General features: G+C 34.9%; 1 protein-coding gene across 1 annotated transcript in view; it reads left to right on the forward strand.

Moving 5' to 3' along the window:
- Nucleotides 1-21,866, forward strand: part of Myo10A (unconventional myosin 10A) — a 138,836-nt gene that overhangs the window by 107,404 nt on the left and 9,566 nt on the right. The window contains exon 23 of the mRNA XM_089734127.1: nucleotides 3,913-4,307. Within this exon, the coding sequence (XP_089590253.1) occupies nucleotides 3,913-4,307 (395 nt within the window). The remainder of the gene's footprint in view (nucleotides 1-3,912; nucleotides 4,308-21,866) is intronic.

Genomic DNA, 21,866 nt, shown 5'->3' on the forward strand with positions numbered 1-21,866 from the left:
GTTTATATGTATAATAACATCCATTAAATAGTGGAGAAATCAATAATAAATTATAGTTTCCGAAGCGAAGCGAGAGCGGGTCGCTAGTACCAAATAAAACGTACCTTTAATTACAAAGATAAATGTCGCGTATTAAACGAAATGACGCTTAAACCAAATAACGTTTCACCCCTCGATATAATACATAATTATAATCTAGTTATTTAAATAATTTAATAAATATTTACTAACAATCACGCCACGTTAACTGGTCCTGTGCTAAGTTCGTAAAGAACTTGTGTTATAGGTACCAAGATAACGGAAATAAATGTAAGATTTTTATTATACACACACATATATTCAATATACATCCAACCCTGGAAAAGACATTTTATATTTATCATAAAAATATCCTCCCTTGTCGGGATTCGAACCCGCGACCCCCTTGTGTAGTGACCATGTCACTTACCACTACACCAGACGGCCGTTATAATATAATATAAAAAAATATACATAATATAGCAAGTCTCACGCACTTTAACTTTAGCAAAAAGTACACCACGAGGCAAACACAACTTAGGAAAGCGACCAAAACTAGCACAGATAACTGAAACATAATACGGCCAATATAAACTTGCCATGTTTGTGTAGTGCTCTATAGGTTTTCAGTCCCTTCTAATAAAACCGTGTAGCGTTCAAAGGTCAACGAAGTTCAAGTGACACTTAATGTCAATATTGGTTATTCAAAATTGTCACTTTGTTGTTAATAAGAACTATCTTTTTTGTGCCTGTAATCGAATAATTTAAAGGTTTTTATTTTAAATATTCAAATGTAAATGATACTTTTGACATTAAATTCAAAACTGAGAGCGTTTCACAAAATTTGAATTAAAACTCTTTAAATTGTATTAATTGATGCTTGTTCCGCGGTTTCACTTACAAAAGAAGTTTTTGATTAAATTTACATTTAATTAAATTTTGTTTGTACCTCATTCGGTTCATCCATACTATACTATATTATAAAGGTACTATTATACTTCACTACTACATTATAATCCAATATTACCTATATTATATTTAGCCCAACTGATAGATGACAAATCTTATAATTTTAATATTTCTCATAATGAGTTAGTTATTCATTTATTATATTGTATACTTATTATAAAAAAAAACAATATGTTTTATTGTGAAAGGCACCGACAATTATCTCCTTGTATGGTTTTTCACAAACTAGTAACTGAATTTTTATATTTTCTATCCGCATCGATTTGTAAAGGTCTTTATGCATAATAAACTCTTTATTATAATTTGTACTTAATTGACATCGTCATACGTTACAAACTTGTCAAACTAGCAAACTTTCGCGAACTTGACCGAGAATAATACAGTGTCTTCTCAAGTTTTTGCGAGAGGGAAACACGATGTTGTTGTCAATGCTTTTTAACACGTTTTTATTGGCGTGACCTGTATTTATCTATCTAACCAACTATGTAACGGAATCTTTAACGTAATTATCACCAACTCTATGAGCTATGACATCCGAGCAAATTTAAAACCTGTGATACATATAGCTATTGCTTTAAAAGAAATAATTTCACGATTAAAAACACAAACGTCTGTCAAATGATATATTGGTATAATAATATATATACCATTTGCTGATAATTCAATGAATATAAAAATCGATAAGAATTTTTATTTATTCAGTCGATTACATTTCATCGTGCATGCTTACAATTTGATTTTTTCACTTTCACACACTCGTCACTCGTCATAGTACGTGAGATTACAATTAAGAAAAAATAAAAAAAAAATTTAAATCGATAATTAAAATCCGTTACATACAATCTCTATTTAAAAAAAAAAAAAAAAAACTGTAGGTACGTGCACCAATCAGACCTTGAAAATTGAACACGTCACCGCGAAAAATGTAACGATAGTAACGAGGAAGATAATTTTAAAAAGTTAAAAAAAAATCGAATTACGAAAGAAACGAACGATTAATCGGAGCGAACACCAGATTGCATCAATATTAATGAGGGTGGCGTGACGAAGCGCGGCCCGACCGACGCATACCTCACTTGCACACCGCGAACGCAGTGAGGAAATTGCACTGTGCGGAAAATAGAAAATCGTATCGAATAACGTATTAAAAATTAACGAAAAATAAAATCGAAACGAATGAAAAATCGAATATTTTTAAAATCGATATTGTGTGTCGGTAATTGTGTGTGACGATAAACAATGGAGAGCTTTTACGGTGTGATCAGGACGTTGAGTAGGAAGACTTTGAAACGGAAAGATAAGGTAACGCGATTTAAAAAAAAAACTATTTTACGATTTTTTTTTTTTTTAATCTATTTTAATTATTTACATAACTCAACCTGCTGACACTTTAGTTTAATTAAGCAAACAAGCTGAGGGTCCGATGTGGTTACTGGAACTCCTAAAAAACAAAATCTTACGCCACATTGTACCTTGAGGTTTCTAGTCCGCACGGGCAGTTAGGTACATCCTGGCCGTTACTACCACGGAACACGCGTTGAGGCTTGAATGGTGGACAGTCGCTGTACGGTCAAATTGAGACTTCGATCGCGTGTCTCAAAGCAGTTGGTAACATCTACCAAAATCATTTAAAAGCAGGCGGACTACAAGTATCGTTAACCAGTGTGCTTTGTGAGAGTTTTTAAGGTTCTCGATATCGTAAAAGTTAACTCAAATTTGTATGGAGTTAGAACGTTTGCGTACGTTTGCCGCAAGGGGCGCTGTTCCAACGGCATACAAATTTGTGTTAACTTTTACGCTATCGAGAACGTTAAAAAATTCTCACTAAGCACACTGATCGCAAGAACAAAAAAAAAAACATTTATAATTAAATATTTTTTTGCACTGTACATATGTACATTCTTTTTCGTCGTATTTTAATGCTTTTGCTTTATACTTGAAGTATCAGATGCACTGAATTTACATCTATGCCGCCATTTAGACCAAAAGGCGGGAATATTTCGCGGTCATGTTACCAAGTGGCGTGGGATCCCAGCCTAATCCACCACTAAAACTAGAAATAGGAATTCTATTTTAAATGACGAGTAAATGAAGCTAGCGACAAAAATATGCCGGAAAAAACGCCTCGTGAATGATTTATTGTCATGTACTTACATTATGTCGAAGTCACGCATCCGTGACCGAAAATGTTCTATGACGTGTTAAAAATTCATAACTGTACTATAACACACAACCCTAGAACTATATTACGTATTTTTTTAAATTTATTTTTTATTGCATTAATTGGTACCCGCCTGCGGGATTCGAACATCGTTGCATCGCTCAACACGAATGCACCGGACGTCTTATCTTTTAGACCACGACGACTTTAGTATATCTCACATGAAGCATTCTTTCGTTCTAATATGCATTTTTTTTTATTGCTTAGATGGGTGGACGAGCTCACATCCCACCTGGTGTTAAGTGGTTATTGGAGCCCATAGACATCTACAACATAAATGCGCCACCCATCTTGAGATAAAAGTTCTAAGGTCTCAAGTATAGTTACAACGGCTTCCCCCCCCCCCCCCCCCCCCCCCCGGTTCAAACCGAAACGCATTACAGCTTCACGACAGAAATAGGCAGAGTGGTGGTACCTACCCGCGCGAACTCACAAGAGTTAACCACCAGTAATTACGCAAATTATAATTTTGCGGGTTTGATTTTATTACGCAATGTTATTCCTTCACCGTGGAAGTCAATCGTGAACATTTGTTGAGTACGTATTTCATTACAAAAATTTCAAAAAAAACAACACGTATGCACCGGACGTCTTATCTTTTAGACCACGACGACGACGATGCAGAATGTAACACGTTATTTGTTAATCTAAAGCGAAAAGAACACAATTTTAAAATTCTTAACAATCTCCATTCTTGTTTACAGACCCAACAGAAACCGATCACAAATGGTATCACGAAAGAACGAGTGCCCGAACGCGAGAGCAGGGAGACTAGAGACTCGCGGGACTCACGGGACTCGCGGGACTCGCGTGACTCGCGAGAGATCCGGGACTCGCGTGAAACTCGAGAGTCTAGGGAGCTGAGGGAGATTCGAGAAATGCGTGAATCGAGAGATGAAATTGACAGGGAACATATTGAGAGGAGGGCGCAGACCACGTCTCCTCCGCCGCGGGAGAGAATCAGAAGCGGAGATATGGAGAGGGAACGTGACAGAGAAAGAGGCGTGAGGGAAGATAGAAGAGAACAGTCGACGCCTCAGCACGATGGGAGGCACCCACTACTTCAGTTTGCTGTCGATCACTTCAGGCAGAGTCCAGAGTAAGTAATGTTTATTTTTACCCAGAATTTATCTGTAATTAGTTAGAACAAAATACACCATTCAAAATATATTTAAAAACTTCTTCGTTGAAAATTCAATAGGCCAACGCCATCTTTTGACCAAGAACGTAACCAATATCACAGAAAAACCAGTAAAGAATTTAATTTAATTATTCAGATACATTCGTATACTTTTACTATTTACTTAATTCATGTTCCATAATGTATCCATATTTACACTGTATGTATAATGATTACTCGTAAATAAAACGAAGACGACGAAAAAGCAATCATATTGTTCGTTCAATCAAATTTAATTAAGTTCATGAAAATCAAAGGATTACGTAAAAGTGTATTCAATACGTTCAGTTGCCAAATACCTATTAGTATAGATATCGGCGTGCTTAATTACCTGCGTTTCGTTAGCACTAAATCTAAATTGATGTTCGATCGATAAATTATCAGCAAAGTGTAAATTGTAATTGCTAATTTATTACGTTTAGTACCCAATACGCGTACACAAATGACTTGTATTTCATTTCGTGCTAATTTTTTTAACTGGCCGAAAAACGTTGAGTGTTGTCATAAGTATAATATTATTACATAATTATAATAACAGTAAGGTATTATTATTTTTAAATGAACATAAAAACGCGATCTATACCAGTTCAAATGGTTTTTATACGTAATCTATGTTTGGCGTTGATAGGTGTTTACCGGAATATCATCCGACTGGGTTCAAGTGACGGCGCTGTATGCGTGTGTCGTGTGATCACTGAACTTCAAGCGTCCTCGCCGAACCCGTCGCTTGAGACGAAGGGCTCGACGGGTAAATTAACCCATAGACACAGCCTACTGAGTTTCTCGCTAGATCTTCTTAGTGGGTCGCGTTTCCGATCCAGTGGTAGATTCTGCGAAGCACTGCTCTTGGTAGGGTCAATGTAGCAGTTTGAGCCCCGAGAGCTCACCTTATAGGTCAAGGAGAAGCTGAAATAGCCTCTCAAGGCTATCAGCATAGGCAGGAAAAAAAAGAACTTCAAGTTTCAAACGTAATATTTTAAACGCACAAGCGTCTGTTATTTTAATGATTTGTAAAGTTATTTCAGTCTGTGAAGTATAGATGGCGTTCTGTACGAACCAAAACAATCTCGGGTTACGGGCTAGCCGACAAAATCCCCCAGAGGTAATAATAGATAATGAACAACAGCTTCGGACGTTATGGTTTCAAAAATCATTAATTTTTTTCAAAAAAAAATTTTTTTTAAACCTTCACTGGTTAACTTTCTAAATGATTATTTAAAAGGCTTTTCAAAATTATTCGCTCTATATTTTTTTTGCACAAGCTTAAAACATTTTGATATCATATAAAGCGTTTTTGTCATATTATTAAAATTGCTTTGAAGAAGAGCTTTGCCAGGGTTATACAGGTATTTTTATATATTATTGCTGAGATGGATATACGAGCTCACGCCTACCTGGTATCAAGGGTCATCGGAGCCATTACGCATATTACTATTTTTGCAAGTTGTTCGTGAAAATTTGTTAAGTACGTATTTTATTAAAAACATTGGTGCCTGCCTGCTTGGTTAAGAAAAAAATATATCATGCCATTTATTGCGTCTGAACATTTATTATGTCTTACTGATGGTAGGACTACTTGTGAGTCCACGCGGGTAGGTACCACCACCCCGCCTATTTCTGCCGTGAAGCAGTAATGCGTTTCGGTGGGGCAGCCGCTGTAACTATACTAGAGACCTTAGAACTTATATGTCAAGGTGGGTGGTGCATTTACGTTGTAGATGTCTATGTGCTCCAGTAACCACTTAACACCAGGTGGGCTGTGAGCTCGTCCACCCATCTAAGCAATAAAAAAAACATAATTACGATTGGGAGGTTACTATCTGCCATAAAGGAGACTTAGTAGACTCTGCTTAAACTCCGTTTGGAGAAGGTCATAGCACAGCTATCAAAGAGAGTTTTGTGTTTGTGTTTTGTTTGTTTGTTTGTTTGTTTAGATGAGTGGTCGCTCTCGCAGCTCATTGAAGCTCTTTGACATCACACAGTGAATACCGACCCCGCGTCGAGGCGTATGAGGTTGAGGTCTAAGCTCTGTAATATAACGGCTGTACTAACTACCCTTCAAATCGGAACTGATGACTGCTTCGCGACAGAAATGGACAGATCGCAGTACACTTGTATAAGACTCGGAGCACGCTTCTGCCCACTCTCCAACAACTATCTTAGTTTTCTTTAGAAAGCCAGTGTGAAGAGATGGAGTGGTGGCGTATTCCTGTTCGCCACTACACTCAACAGTAAAACGGATAATAATAACAGAAATATCTAGGACTAAAATGTTCAGGCTAAGGATCACTGAAAATACGTACAAAAATTTACTACTAGCCGTACTCGCCCGCTTCGCTAGGCATTTAAAATTAACATTATTATTTATTGTCATTATTATTAGGGAATCCAACACTCATATAAATATTAACCTATCTATTAAGTACATGTAGTTTCTACATGGATACCAAGTTTCAAGTCAATCGGATGCATGGTTCAGTAGTTATAACGGAACATCCGTAAAAACCACTGTAGATCTATAGATTAGTATAGATAAGTGAGAAGATCGATACTTTTTTGCCAATTCACACTGGCACACTAATTTTAATTTAACATAAGAAAATATAAATGACAATAAAATTGACATGACGATGTTACGAATAGTTTTTTTTTTTGGAAAAAAAAAGATTTTATTGTTAAACTAAATATCCACTAGATTTCGCCATACCATCCCCATATATTTTTATATGACATTTAAAAAAAAAAACCTTCAACTATAACAGATTACAGTTAACCGTAATACACATTAATAAAACGTAATTATATGTGCAATTTGAAATGTACTCAAACAATGCTAGTTGAAAACCGTGGGTTACTGTTTAACATTGAATGCATGAATCCTGAGTCTTCCAAGAAATGATACACTTCTGTTTCAACATACTGAGCTTTAGGGTTGCCCATGTATGTTATTACTTTCGTATTTTGAAGGGTGATATTATAAGCCTGTTATATAGTTAAATCGAATTTTTGGCGGGAACGCGAGGAGTGAAGTTGTGTGATTTGTTTTGTTTTGTCTATTTAGTGTTTCTTCGGGTTTAAATGTGTAATAATGGTGGTTTATTAACTGTTTAATATCTGTGAAAGTGCACAAATGTGGGAAAATGAAACAAAGCCGCTGGACGTAACTTCTCGGGAACCTCCCAAAAAGTCCACTGAAAAAATCTTAGTAAATGACCACCATTTTACTGAGATTATATTTCAACCCATATCATCTCAATTCATTTCATTTAATTTCATCCCAGTTGATTAGTGTCTAAAATTAATCATCTTCATTTCATTTCACTCCATAATATCATTTTTCATAAAAATATGAATAATATAAATTAAAATAAGACATGACTTAAAGGTCTCAGATACCAGGTCATAAAATCTCTTAAAAAAAATATATTATAGTTAAAATTAAATAGACAACTAAAATAAAGAGAGGGTAGTCTGAAATTTTATCACATTTAAACTTTTTCTTCTTTCTCGCTTACTATCAGTTAAACTAAGCGGTCCTTTGATTATTTAGGTAATAAAAACAAATCGCCTTAGAGATATACATAATATGTACATATGGATAAGTGCGTATCAATTAATGAACGCGACACTGCATCCACTCTGCAGATAATTTTTAAATGCAACACATTGCGTGCGATGTCTCTCAAGGCTATCAGAGCTGGTAGGGAAAAAAAGCTAAAATATGATTTTTGAACTCTTTAAAAATTACGCAACGATTAATAAAACTAATTGTAATTAATACGTAGCATATATTACAACGTTAATGTCGCACCTTTAGGATTAAAGTGGCTTAACTAGAAATTTTAAGAAAATGAGTTAAATTCATTGAACGACTTACAGACATGTATTCTATAATAGCAGTTTATAAAATTAAGTTTTTAAAATTCAAAATTAAATTTAAATTTTAGCCGAGAAAAGGGCAATGTGTACTTACCGTCTCGTTGAAATTAAGCGCATGCTTTAAACTTGAAGCTGTGCGCTTTAAGGCTTAAAGTATTAAAATCGAAACTGTACAAATTACAATTCTTCAAATGCATTTTTGGCGTTTACCAAAAAACAAGAATTTCGGATTAAGTCAATTCAATTTTAAAGGTGCGATGTGTAATCAACATTAATATTTGGTAAAAAAAAATCTGCAATCGTTCCCTCATTACCCCTTGGATGGCGGTCAACCGTAATTCCTCAACTAACAGTAATTAAAATTATATAAGCATAACAAAATAAAACTTAGTAACCGCCGAAACTGAGCCGGGCCATCACACACACACACATACACACACACGATCAAAACGAACAATAAGATTGTCGCAACAGATATTCGTATCATTAGGTAATTTCGGGTGTTTCACCGAAAACAATGAGCCGTTAAAAAAATAGCGATAAGTGGGGTAGCCCTAGTCTGTTCTCATCGGCCATTGGTGCAGAACGTTCTGTCCGTATCCACATCAAGTCTCGTAGTCTTCCACCATGCCGTGTGCAGCCGCAGCACGCCTCAAGAACAGAATGTTAGTACATACATATTTTAAGACTTTTTAAGGCGGGAACGTGAGGAGTGATGTTGTGTGATTTGTTTTATTTTGTCTATTTAGTGTTTCTTCCGGTTTAAATATGTAATAATGGTGGTTTATTAACTGTTTAATATCTGTGAAAGTGCACAAATGTGGGAAAATGAAACAAAGCCGCTGGACGTAACTTCTCGGGATCCTCCAAAAAGTCCTCTGAATAAATCTCAATAAATGACCACCATTTTACGGAGATTATACTTCATTCCACATGATCTCATCTCATTTCATTTCTTTTCACGCCATGTTTCATAATAATCAACTTTTCATTTCATTTCATAATATCATTTTCATATAAAAAAGTTACGTATCATTTAAATTAAAATAAGACTTGACCTAAAGGTGTTAGCTACCAAATCATTAACTCCATTTAAAAAAAATTTTTAACTGTCAAAATAATTGACAACAAATAGTGCCACAGAGTAGTGATAAATAAGTAATTAAATTAGCGCGCAACGGTTATTTGCATTGACGTTTAATTTAAAAACTAGTGTTGTTCTTAAACGTGTATGTGTGGTGAATTATTTTAATTTCTTCCTTTGTAAAATTGTACTATAAAGAGCCCCGTTAAAGGCGGTAGTCGAAGCATTTAAACAAGCGTTGTCCAAGCATTACTTTAAGTATAAAGAAGCGTATAATTTAATGTAGATGTTGTGATGTCGTCCGTGATCACGAAAATCGTAAAGTATTCAAAATGTCGGAAATAATATCGAGGGGCGAGAAAGTCTTAAACAACAATTTTGCAACTTTACAGGAGAGGAGACATTTAAAGTTTAAAATCAGGAAAGAATAAACGTAACAAAAAAAAATTGTTCAGCTCTTTGAATGGAGTAAACTTAATTGAAGTTCAATTAAAAACATCGAACTGTTAGTACTAATCTATATATATAAAAATGAAACCGGTTTTCCGTTGTCACGACATAACATGAAAACGGCTTGACCGATTTGGCTAATTTTGGTCTTGAATTATTTGTAGAAGTCCAGAGAAGGTTTAAAAGGTATAAAAATATGAAAATTCTCGGAATTAAATAAAAATAACAATTTTGTTTTCCCTTTGACGTGTCCCCCGTCGGACGGATTCCTTTTGTTTGTTTTAAGTTTATTCTATATAAAAGTTTAGATCTTTTATTTATCGATTGAGGCACTACGAAGTCTGCCGGGTCAGCTAGTATCAAATAAAACGCACCTTTCATTACAAAGATAAATGTCGCGTATTAAGCGGAAAGTCGTTTAAACCAAATAGCCTTTCACCTCTCGATATAATGAAAAAAAAAAAAAAACGCGAAATTAATACGTAAAAGTATTATAGTTTATATTACGTACGTTGGAAATTTATAATTGCCTCGAAATTTCCGTTATGCCTTGCGTTCCTATGAAGTTGCGTATCGATAGCTCTGGACTGCGTGCTCATTGGTACATCCGACAATAGACGGAACTCAGAAATGTTAATATTTTATTAGTTTTCTTAGTAATCTTTACTAGTGGTCTCCCAGTAGTCGAAATTCGACTATAATTAATTAAAACTGTAAGTTTAGATTTTATTATGGTTCTATTGTCACAAAAGGTACGTTGGAAATTTATAATTGACTCGAAATTTCCGTTATGCCTTCTGAAGTTGCGTATCGGTAGCTCTGGACTGCGTGCTCATTGGTACATCCGACAATAGACGGAACTCAGAAATGTTAATATTTTATTAGTTTTCTTAGTAACCTTTACTAGTGGTCTCCCAGTAGTCGAAATTCGACTATAATTAATTAAAATTGTAAGTTTCGACTTTATTATGGTTCTATTGTCACAAAATTTTCCAAGATAGATATAGACAAATAACATTAAAACAAACAATCTAAAAATGAAATTAAAACAATTTTAATCTATTCTCAATTAGACCACAGATTTTAGCAATAAAGAAAAGAGTACATATGTGTGCGTGTGTGTCAAATACATGGTAGTGTGTGCAATGTTTTTTTTTTATTGATTTAATGTATTGTATAAGCATAATTTTAAAAAAATATTATCATTCTGCACTTCTTTTCTATATTCTCTATAAGTGTGAGAAATTTCATAGCCCTCCGTCAATGGGTACAAAGTTTTTTCTTTACATATTAATATATATAGATAGCGTCACAATTTTAATGATATGATTTTTAGTCGCCTTAATATTACTCAAAGAATATTCTCGAAGAGCGAATGTTTGATTGATTTTAGAATGTTTAAAAAAAGTAAGCTTAATCATTGCGCCTCTAACCTTGTGCTTTCAAAAACGCTTTCGGATTACACAGCAAAAACGTAATGATTACGAACGGATTTCTGTTCCCGTCTTACCGTACTTTACAAACAATGCAAACACATTTGCGCTATGACACGTCTTTCTTCAAACGAGGCTTGTGGAGAGTACGTAACGGTAGGCAGCGGCTTGGCTCAGCCCTTAGCATGGCTGACGTCCATGGGCGACGCTAAGCACTTACCATGAGATGCGCCCTACCTTCGTCATGCCGACGAAGGTAGGGGGCACCTTTTGCTGTATCTTTTTTATTTATTTATTGCTTAGATGAGTGGACGAGCTCACAGCCCACCTGGTTTTAAGTGGTTACTGGAGCCCATAGACATCCACAACGCAAATGCGCCACCCACCTTGAGATATAAGTTCCAAGGTCTCAATTATAGTTACAACGGCTGCTCCACCCTTCAAACCGAAACGCATCACCGCTTCACGACAGAAATAGGCGGGTGGTGGTACCCATCCGTGCGGACTCACAAGAGGTCCTACCACCAGTAATTACGCAAATTATAATTTTGCGGGTTTCATTTTTATTACACGATGTTATTCCTTCACCGTGGAAATCAATCGTGAACATTTGTTGAGTACGTATTTCATTAGAAAAATTGGTACCCGCCTGCGGGATCGCTCAACACGAATGCACCGGACGTCTTATCCGTTAGGTCACGACGACTTCAAAAATCTTTTTTCGTATTAAATTCGTATTAGTATTATTTGTCTTAAGTACTAATTAAATAAGATATAAAGAGTCACTATAAAAATAATCACACAATTCATAAAATTGGTGAATAAAGTTTCTATTGCATATAAATTTCTGTAATATTAATGTATTTTTTTATCATATTATTTTTTTATTCTAATATCTAAAATATCTGCGCATATTCTCAAAATAGACGGCAAGTTGAATCGATAGAAAATCCCATATGTCGTCGCCTCCTGCCAATGTAGTTACTTCAATGCGTCATGATAATCGCCTTATCGTTGCCGCCGCTGACTACTCCCCGAATCATGATCACGCAGGAGCTAGTCACCGTTGACGCCCTAGACACGTCCTTAAGGATCCATCAGATCCAATAACCCTTGCATTAGACACCTATAGCTCTAACACTAGGAGTAGGGACCCCGGTAACCGTACTCGTCGAACTCCGCAAAGAGTTCGTCGTGCAACCTAACCTAAACATCAGCTCGCTGAGTTTCTCGTCGGATCTTCTCAGCCTGTCGCGATTCCGATCCGGTAGTAGATTCATTCGCGAAGCAGCTACTCTTGAGTTGTTAGTTCTACTACGGAGGCGCTCGGGCAGCTGTTAGCAAATTCCACCCCTCCTGGCTGAGCCTTTGCTCGCCCACGTGCCGTGGTAAAACTGGAAAGGCCTCCGGGCCAACAGTAATCTCTCAAACATAAAAAAAACAATGTAGTCTAATACGCTGCTTAGTCGTTACACTGAGGATAGTGTGGTTGTAATTTATTAAATGTCATTTATTAATAAGTACTAATGGTCCCGCAGTACCTAGTCGAATTCGACTATAATATATAATTAATTGAAATTATAAGTTTGAACATTATTATGGTTCTATTGTCGAAGACTATTTATTATACTTCTATAATCACAGATTTCGCCATTTACTATAGAAAAATAATATTAAAAACAAACAATATTAATCTATTCTCAATTTGACCACAGACTTTAAACAATAACAAAAGTTTGACAATAAATACCTATAGAGTTTATTCATAATATGAATAGTGTCAAAAACACAATAGTGTGTATAATGTTTTTTTTGTTTATTGTTTTAATAATATTTTTTATGGATAATTAAAAAAAGATAACATTCTGCACTTCTTCTCTATATTCTCTATAAGTGTAGGAAAGGAGAAACCCCATTTTGGGCCTAAGCGTTACACGAATGGGATATGTACCAAAAAATTCGTCTATTTTGCTTGATTAACCTATTGAAATCTTAGCTTCATTGACAATGGCCAAGTGTAGAAAATAAGTTGAATTCAATTTTTTGTTTTAAACAATCTTTGTAAACATCTGCAACACTTATTTCAATATACGTAACTAGCTCCACAAACGTGCGGATTAGAATTAGAGCATCCATAAAATAGGATCGATTTAGTGGAAATCGAGTGTAAAAAATAATTAATACTCTTTTGCTTTAGGATAAATGACTGTTTTTATAGGTATTTTAATCAATGTAAATAGAGCATGGCCATCGAATCGTGACACAACTACTTACAATGGCGGCAATTCAAAATATCTACAACTGACAACATTATATATAGCATGAAAGGGTAGTTTTGCATTTTTATATTAATGTGACTATGCCATAGAAAAACCCAAATGTATCAAATCGTGTTATGTTATCTTTAATGTTGCCAACTGAAGATATTTTGGATTGCCGCTATTTAGTTGTGCCATGATTTGCTGGCCAGACTATAAGCTTAATCTCATTGAATAACGTAACGTAAAGCACCAAAATCTACTAACAAAAATCATTAAAAGAAATAAATAACTGTGCCATTTAGTTATGACACGAAATCATGTCGGCAACTGCGGCAATTCAAAATATTTTCAACTGGCAATCTTAAATATAACATGAAAAAGTCGATTTGGTACTTTGAGTTTTTCTATGGTGTAGTTACATTAATAATTTTACTGGTGGTAGGATCTCTTGTGAGTCCGCGCCTCCCGCCCGCCTATTTTTGCCGTAAAGCAGTAATGCGTTTCGGTTTGAAGGGCGGGGCAGCCGTTGTAACTATACTGAGACCTTAGAACTTATATCTCAAGGTGGGTGGCGCATTTACGTCGTAGATGTCTATGAGCTCCAGTAACCACTTAACATCAGGTGGGCTGTGAGCTCGTCGATGGGTATCTAAGCAATAAAAAATAAAAATAAAAATGCATGAAATAAAATGAAATGAAATGTGATGAGATAATATGGGAGCACGTAATGATTATATTTTATATAAAAAGGTTATCATATAAATATAGTTTTTCATATAAAAAAGTTTTCATTAAAATTAAAATAAGACTGACCTAAAGGTCTTAGTTACCAGGTCATAAAATCCCTTAAAAAAATCATTTCGTGCGCAGCGCGTTTCGCATTACGTTCTTTTTAATTTTTGGCTTTCTTCGTTTTCGTAAACAACCTAACGCGCGATTCTCGTGACAGGTTTTTTTATTTTAAAGCAACCTGTTGCTGCAACAGGTTTCGTAAAAAATTACTCATCTTTAGTAGGAAACAGCCTCAAAAATATCGTTTTTATTAAAATATCTCGAACAATAAACATAACCTAAAATGTAAACATTGTCTGATTTTACCAATTTGGCCATTGCTGGGAGACCTGAAAATTGGGCTCATGCAACCTTCTTAGGTATTGTAACTTATGCCCAAATTCTAGCACTGTAACGCCAGGCCCAAGTTTGTATGGATTTCGGGTTTGTCCTTTGATACGCCCCCTTCCGCGCAATTTTCCTAAAAAGGGATACAAAGTTTTTGCTTCACGTATTAATATATACATAGATTGCGGGGGCAAATTTTATGAGCCTCACGATATCTCTACCCGCTCGATACCATCCTATACTTATTTTAGGGACCTCCCATTATAGAGCTAATTCGGTCAGTCCACTAATATAGAACATAACAATAATAACTACAACACATGAAAATTAAAACATTCTGCTCATTCATATGTTGAAAGAATCCCAACCTAAAACAATCACGTTAAAATACTATTTAATTGTGGAAAAATTAACATATTTTTTTTGTTACAATTAAAACTTAACTATTCAATATTGACCTTGAACCATCTTTGAACACAATCAAACTCTTTAAACTGATAGAAAGTTATACTGTTTCAAAGCGAATACAGTTCCGATATTAATGTATGTTAATTATTAAAAAATATTAACATACGACAAACAATATGTTTAAAATCTAAATGTTTCAAGTCTTAAAATAATACACAAATTATTTAGCGTCCGTTCTGTTCGCGATTCGCGCGCTTTCGCTGGTCACTAGTCAGTCGTGACTCGGTGTTGGGAGGCGCACGATGTCGATCGCTTCGGTAATCGACCACGGGGACATATCTGGCGACAGCCTCTCCAACGAGGATGAGGAGAGAACCCAACTAGCATTGTGAGATTTATTTTTAGATTGTGAAACTTTCGATGCGTTATCAGTAGTAAATATCAGTGTGATGTATTTAGGTTTTGTGGAGGAATTTATTTTTAATTTTTTTTGGTCACTACATGTAGTAGTAGCGTTGTGGTTTTTTTATTCATATGCGTGTGTGTGTGTGTGTATGTGTGTTTTTTTACGTTAGTTAAATTTCGGACCGCGTTAATGTTTTTTCAAATACAAATACATATTTTGTTGTATTTTTTTTTTCTTTTCGAGTTCCGGTTCCGTGAAGCCTATTTAAAACAAGTTCGTTAAATTTAAAATCGTGCCTGTGATGAATTTAATAACCTATTTGTCGCTGAAACTTCTAGAACTCTCCTAAACTTATTTAGGACAAAAATATTTTAAACAGAACATGCAATGTAAATTACACGTGAAATTTTAAACTTTAAGTTAAGTTTGAATAGAAAAAATCATAACAACTTTGCTTAGTCGCCATAATCAGTGTTGGGAAATTTCTAATTAACTCAGATACGTTTTTAAATTAGCTAAGACGGACTGACCAGTTTACCATAGACACTTGTGGCGCAACGCAACGTGACACCTATCGTAGGTACATCTTGAGACTTGAGGTCGTTCTTAAGCTACACGATGCTTTGCAGTAGCCGCAGGCAGTGTGGTGGTGGTGGTCACCCGTAACTACTTGTAAACAGTATCTGTGATTGAAATTATCGAGTTAAAATTAGAGAGAAAAACGTAGGTAAAGCGTTGAAGATACGGAAGTTGTACCAGTATGTACTCTAAGGCATATAGGTACTTTCTGATTAGCCAATAGCTGTATAGAACATACGGATAATTAACATTTAGATCCTTTGACCTAATTGTCTACTCTTGAGCGAAACCTTATTTCATGTTATTTACATAGTCAAGCATAACTAAAATACATAAATATTAACACGGCCATTTTGGCATTTTTTTTGTTGCTATTCTAACCAGACGCGCATACGGCCCATCGGGCATAGCTAAGCCTCTGTAATACCGAATTTTAGTTTAAAATTCCTTGTCCCTAAAATATTCGATCAAAAATAATACTGTTGATTGAAAATATAACAATATTTCCAAAATTAAACTCTACCTTCTACGGACTAAGATTTAAATTATAAAAGACATGATACTTTGCAATTAACTGTAATATAAGGTAATATCGTAACAAAACAATAATATTCTTAACGATTATATAGTACTTTCCCGTATTCACGTTTCCCGACACTAGTTTCCGCATTTCCGGTACGTACTACACATTTATTACAAAACGAAGTGTGTGTATTTAACACAAGTTAGGCATTGTGAACGAAATTTCTGTGCCTTGCTCTTTCTTAGCTTTACTTTCACTATAAAATTAGAATTAATTTTGAAATCGAATTCTATTTTGGTGCGAATCAAAACATGTGTATAGTGATTTGTACCTACGAACGCATGAAGTTACATGATAAAACATAGATTAGTTTAACGGTGATATAAATTTTTTTTATCCCATTGCGATAAACAATGGTTACTTAGCTAAAATTGCCATGCTTAAAAATAGTACCTAAGTAGCGATTCAGTCGTTAAAAATCGATCTAAATAGAAAGTACAATCAATTAATTAAACATTCATTGACAACTTCCTTACGAGGACAAAAAATATTTAGAAATCTGGCCTAATAAAGTCAGTTGTGGTTTTATCATGCAAAGGAGATCGAAACTAGATGTTTTTAATTATGCTAACATTAAAATTAGATTTTATAATTTAAATTCTTGATTTAGTATACTTTAACAAAGGAGAAATAGTTAAAGTTGTTTAGTTCTCTGAAATGATATGGCAATATATCAACCTTATTAATAAACATACAAAATTTTACTTTAGATACGTATTACACATACACGCAATGGAAAACAAAGGAGTTTGACAACGCAGAACCTTGCGCGTCAACCGATTTTTATTCATGTTACCTAACACTGCGGGCCATGCTAAAACCAGTAACCTGCGCTATTATCGATTTCGGTAACTGTTACAATACAACCTGTGTAGTTTAAACAATAAATTTTAATAAATTTGATTTAAATATAGTCTAAGAAAAAATGATATCATTGTAAAAAAAGCGTGGGGTGCTTTTCAGGATATTATCAAAATAACCCTTCTACTCATATCTGTTCATAAAATATTTATAACTACTGATGCCATGCACCCCACGCTTTTTTTACAATAAAATCATTTTTTCTTACACTATTTTTAATTAAAATTTATTAAATTTTATTTTCTATTTTTTAGTTAGATTTTCTATAAAAGTGTGTTTTGTTACTTTTTTTAAACTATTATTTATTTTTCATTTTTTAGTTGAATTTCAATTTTTTCACGTTTTTTTCAATTTTTTTTTAAATATTGTATTGTCATCGGTCCTTAATAAGTATACTAAATTTCGAGTTAATCCAACGTTTTGATGGGGGTCAAAATCATGTTCAAAGATTCCGTTACAAACATACATACGTCTGAAGCTAATAAAAGCGTACTAAAAACAAATTTTCATTATCAGTTTTCACAAGCGTGTTAGGTTTGTTACAGTAAAATCCTGATTAATTACTGTATGTATGTATGTATAACAAGTGTGTTATAATCTAGTTATCTATGTATGTATATCTAGTCTCTGTTATAATCTAGATGGTTACGCACGGCAGTCACGCCGGAATCATTACACAAACTGTTATCGACTCGCACGGATACCATTACATCGCGAACGTGATGTTTCCTTGATTTGGGAATTTAGAAAATTTGTATCTACCGTACCGCGTAATTTGGTAACGAAAAAGAAAACATTTTAAAATTAATACAGCATAAATATTGCAAATGCTAAAACCTCTTTTGCTCGCCGAGTAATTTGATTAAGGATAAGTCAAAGATCTCGAAATTAACTCCGCTGCAATATTTTACTAATATTTGAGAAATCGAGTCTTACATATTAAATTATAAGCTAAAAACAGTTTAAGTAAGCTAATTTTTTTTATTGCTTGGATTCTAAGATCTCGGTATACTTAGTTACAACGGCTATCCTACCCTTGAGACCGAAATGCATTACTGCTTCACGGCAGAAATAGGTAAGGCGGTGGTACATACCCACGCGGACTCACAAGAGGTCCTACCTTATAATTCAAGGTTATAATTTTGCGGGTTTGATTTTTATTACACGATGCTATTCCTTCACCGTGGAAGTCAATCGTGAACAATTAGTGAGTACGTATTTCAGTAGAAAAATTGGTACCTGCCTGGGATTCGAACATCGGTGCATCGCTCAACACGAATGCAACGGAAGTCTTATGCTTTAGGCTACGACTTTCAAACATTTCTATTACAAAACATGTTCCTTCTTAAAAACTATTCACCTAAACATTATTCTAATAACACATAAACATAACACTAACAATACGGTCAAGGTATGACATTATTTCGTTGTTAGTTGTTACCAAAAGCCTTCATCTTAATATTGCATTCACAATATTAATGAGTATCTATTGATTTATAACTGTAAACAGGATTTTTCTTGTTGGAGTCGCAATTCATACATAACAGTAGGCGTTTTTCTTTCGAAACCATGTATTACAAAATTTAATCTGAATAACTTAAATATGTAAAATGTTCTGTCCTCTTTCTCACAAATGTTTAATTGCGCAACAAAACGCAGCAAGCTCATCCGCGTTTCGTAACCTCAAAATTTTTAACATTAATAATAATGGCAACACCTAGTTAGATACTTCAATTTGTTTATAATGGCCGCGCACAATGAGCGCCATGTTTGATTTTAACGCAACTTTCCTTAATAAATTTTTTATTTATTCAGTAGCTTATGACGTTCGATTAACTTTGCATTGGAATGTTCACTAAATAGTTATCGGGCCGATATGCTATATAATTCTATGTAGCTTAAAAATATTGTTTTTAAAAAAACTTTTAATGATACAAAATAAAGAACACATATATATTTTTTTTAAATATAAAACTATCATCGACTCGAACGTGACAAAACACATTTGAATTTGAAACACATACCAAAAAAACCCACATATTAATGATATGTTTACATTGAAACCGTAACCCACATGCATTTTTTTCTATAAAATTATTATCATACGAAATGAAAATGACAAGTTTGTCCGAGAAACAGATAGGATCTACACCTACCGGATTGAGTATCCAAACCGTCCTAATAACCAGTAGTTACTGAACCGGGCGTCCTAGACCGTCTCAAACGCTCCGAGGTTCATAAGTTCAAGGTCATTCACTAGAGTAACATATAAAGACTTCGATATGATTAAAAACACTGTTTGACCTCGTGTTTATTTTGTCGTGTCGTTTCGAACACCTAACAAAGTACGCGTTCGTAGGAGTATTCTTAAAAATTCTGCGTCTCTTTATATTAACCCTTTCGCTACTATCGGTGACTATACCCGCCATCAAACGGAGGGTATCAGCACGTAACTCCGTTTCTGCGAAACAATTAATTGCACTAGTAGTCCCTCGGAAGTCGAATTTCGACTATAATCGAGCTCCCCTCCACGGTGTTTCCCGAGCGCTATGACATGTCCTTCTTCAAACGAGGCTTATGGAGAGTATTAAGCGGTAGGCAGCGGCTTGGCTCTGCCCCTGGCATTGCTGAAGTCCATGAGCGACGGTAACCACTCACCATCAGGTGGGCCGTATGTTCGTCTGCCTACAAGGGCAATAAAAAAAAAAAAATTGAAATTATAAGTTTGAACATTATTATGGTTCTGTTGTCAAAGACTATTTATTATACTTCTATAATCACAGATTTCGCCAAGACTTCACTATAGACAAATAATATTAAAGACAAACAATATTAATATAATTAATATATTAATATATTCTCAATTTGACCACACTTTAAGAAATAACAAAAGTTTGACAATAAACACAGTTTATACATATACAAATATACGCGTATGTATTGTGTCAAATACGTGGTAGTGTGTGTAATGTTTTCTTTTATTGATTTAAAATTAAAAAAAAATTAACATTCTGCACTCCTTCTCCATATGCTCTATAAGTGTGGAAAATTTTCATATCCCCCCCCCCTCGCGCAATTTTCGTAAAAAGGGCTACAAAGCGTTTGCTTCACATGTTAGTATATAGATTAAAAAACCACTAAATACTACATTTTCAAATAAAATCGAAACTTGAAATGGCTGAAGAACGTGAATGTGTATTACAAATCATTACGCGGCCTGCAGTTGACAAGAAATATTTGACCTCAAAAATTAACAATAATGCTAATTAAAGGAAAGTAAGTTAGTTTTTAGAAAGTATTGCGTTTCGGAAGGAACCATCGATAAATAATTAAAGCTTATTGCGTAAAGTATAATTGAAGTGTGATTTACTTAAAATAAACAATGATTTACTTAAATTAATTACTGGTGGTAGAACCTCCTGTGAGTCCGCGCGGGTAGGTACCACCGCCCTGCCTATTTCTGCCGTGAAGCAGTAATGCGTTTCGGTTTGAAGGGTGGGGCAGCCGTTGTAACTATACTTCTTGAGACCTTAGAACTTATATCTCAAGGTGGGTGGCGCATTTACGTCGTAGATGTCTATGGGCTCCAGTAACCACTTAACACCAGGTGGGCTGTGAGCTCGTCCACACATCTAGCAATAAAAAAAAAACAATAATATTGTAATGCTAATTTTCAAGAAGTGGAAATAAAACAAAAATAAGTCGAAAGCTATTTAAATATCACTAACCAATTGCGTAAGTTTATTATTGGACTACAATAAAAAAATCTATTATAATCGAGGTGTGAAAGGTTATTTGGTTTAAGCGACATTTTTGTAACTTTACAGGAGAGCCATCGTCTCCCATTTTGCGTGATAGATCGGGAACGTAATTTACGGCTGTAATTAGCAATGTTAAATTGAAGTAATTTATCCCCAAAATGAGAAAATTCACAAAACGTGATTAACTTTTTTTCTAATGAAAACTGGACGACACTGTTGTCTCTCCCGGTCACTTTTCTCGCCAAACCCGTCGCTTGCGACGAAGGGCTCGATGAGTAAATTAATGAGGTTTGAGCCCCGTGGGCTCGCCTGCACGCTAGGGCGAAGGTGAAATAGCGTCTGGAGGCTATAAGCATAGGTAGAAAAAAAATAAGTCTCCGTTTATATTGACCGTTTGATATATTTTTTTTTTTTGCTTAGATGGGTGGACGAGCTCACAGCCCACCTGATGTTAAGTGGTTACTGGAGCCCATAGACATCCACAACGTAAATGCGCCACCCACCTTGAGATATAAGTTCTAAGGTCTCAAGTAAGTTACAACGGCTGCCCCAGCGTTCAAACCGAAACGCATTACTGCTTCACGGCAGAAATAGGCAGGGTGCTGGTACCCACTCGCGCAGACTTACAAAAGGTCCTACAACCAGTAATAAAAT

This window comes from Bombyx mandarina, chromosome 17 (genome assembly GCF_030267445.1).
Source record: "Bombyx mandarina strain Sakado chromosome 17, ASM3026744v2".
In the NCBI taxonomy this organism is placed as follows: Eukaryota; Metazoa; Arthropoda; class Insecta; order Lepidoptera; family Bombycidae; genus Bombyx; species Bombyx mandarina.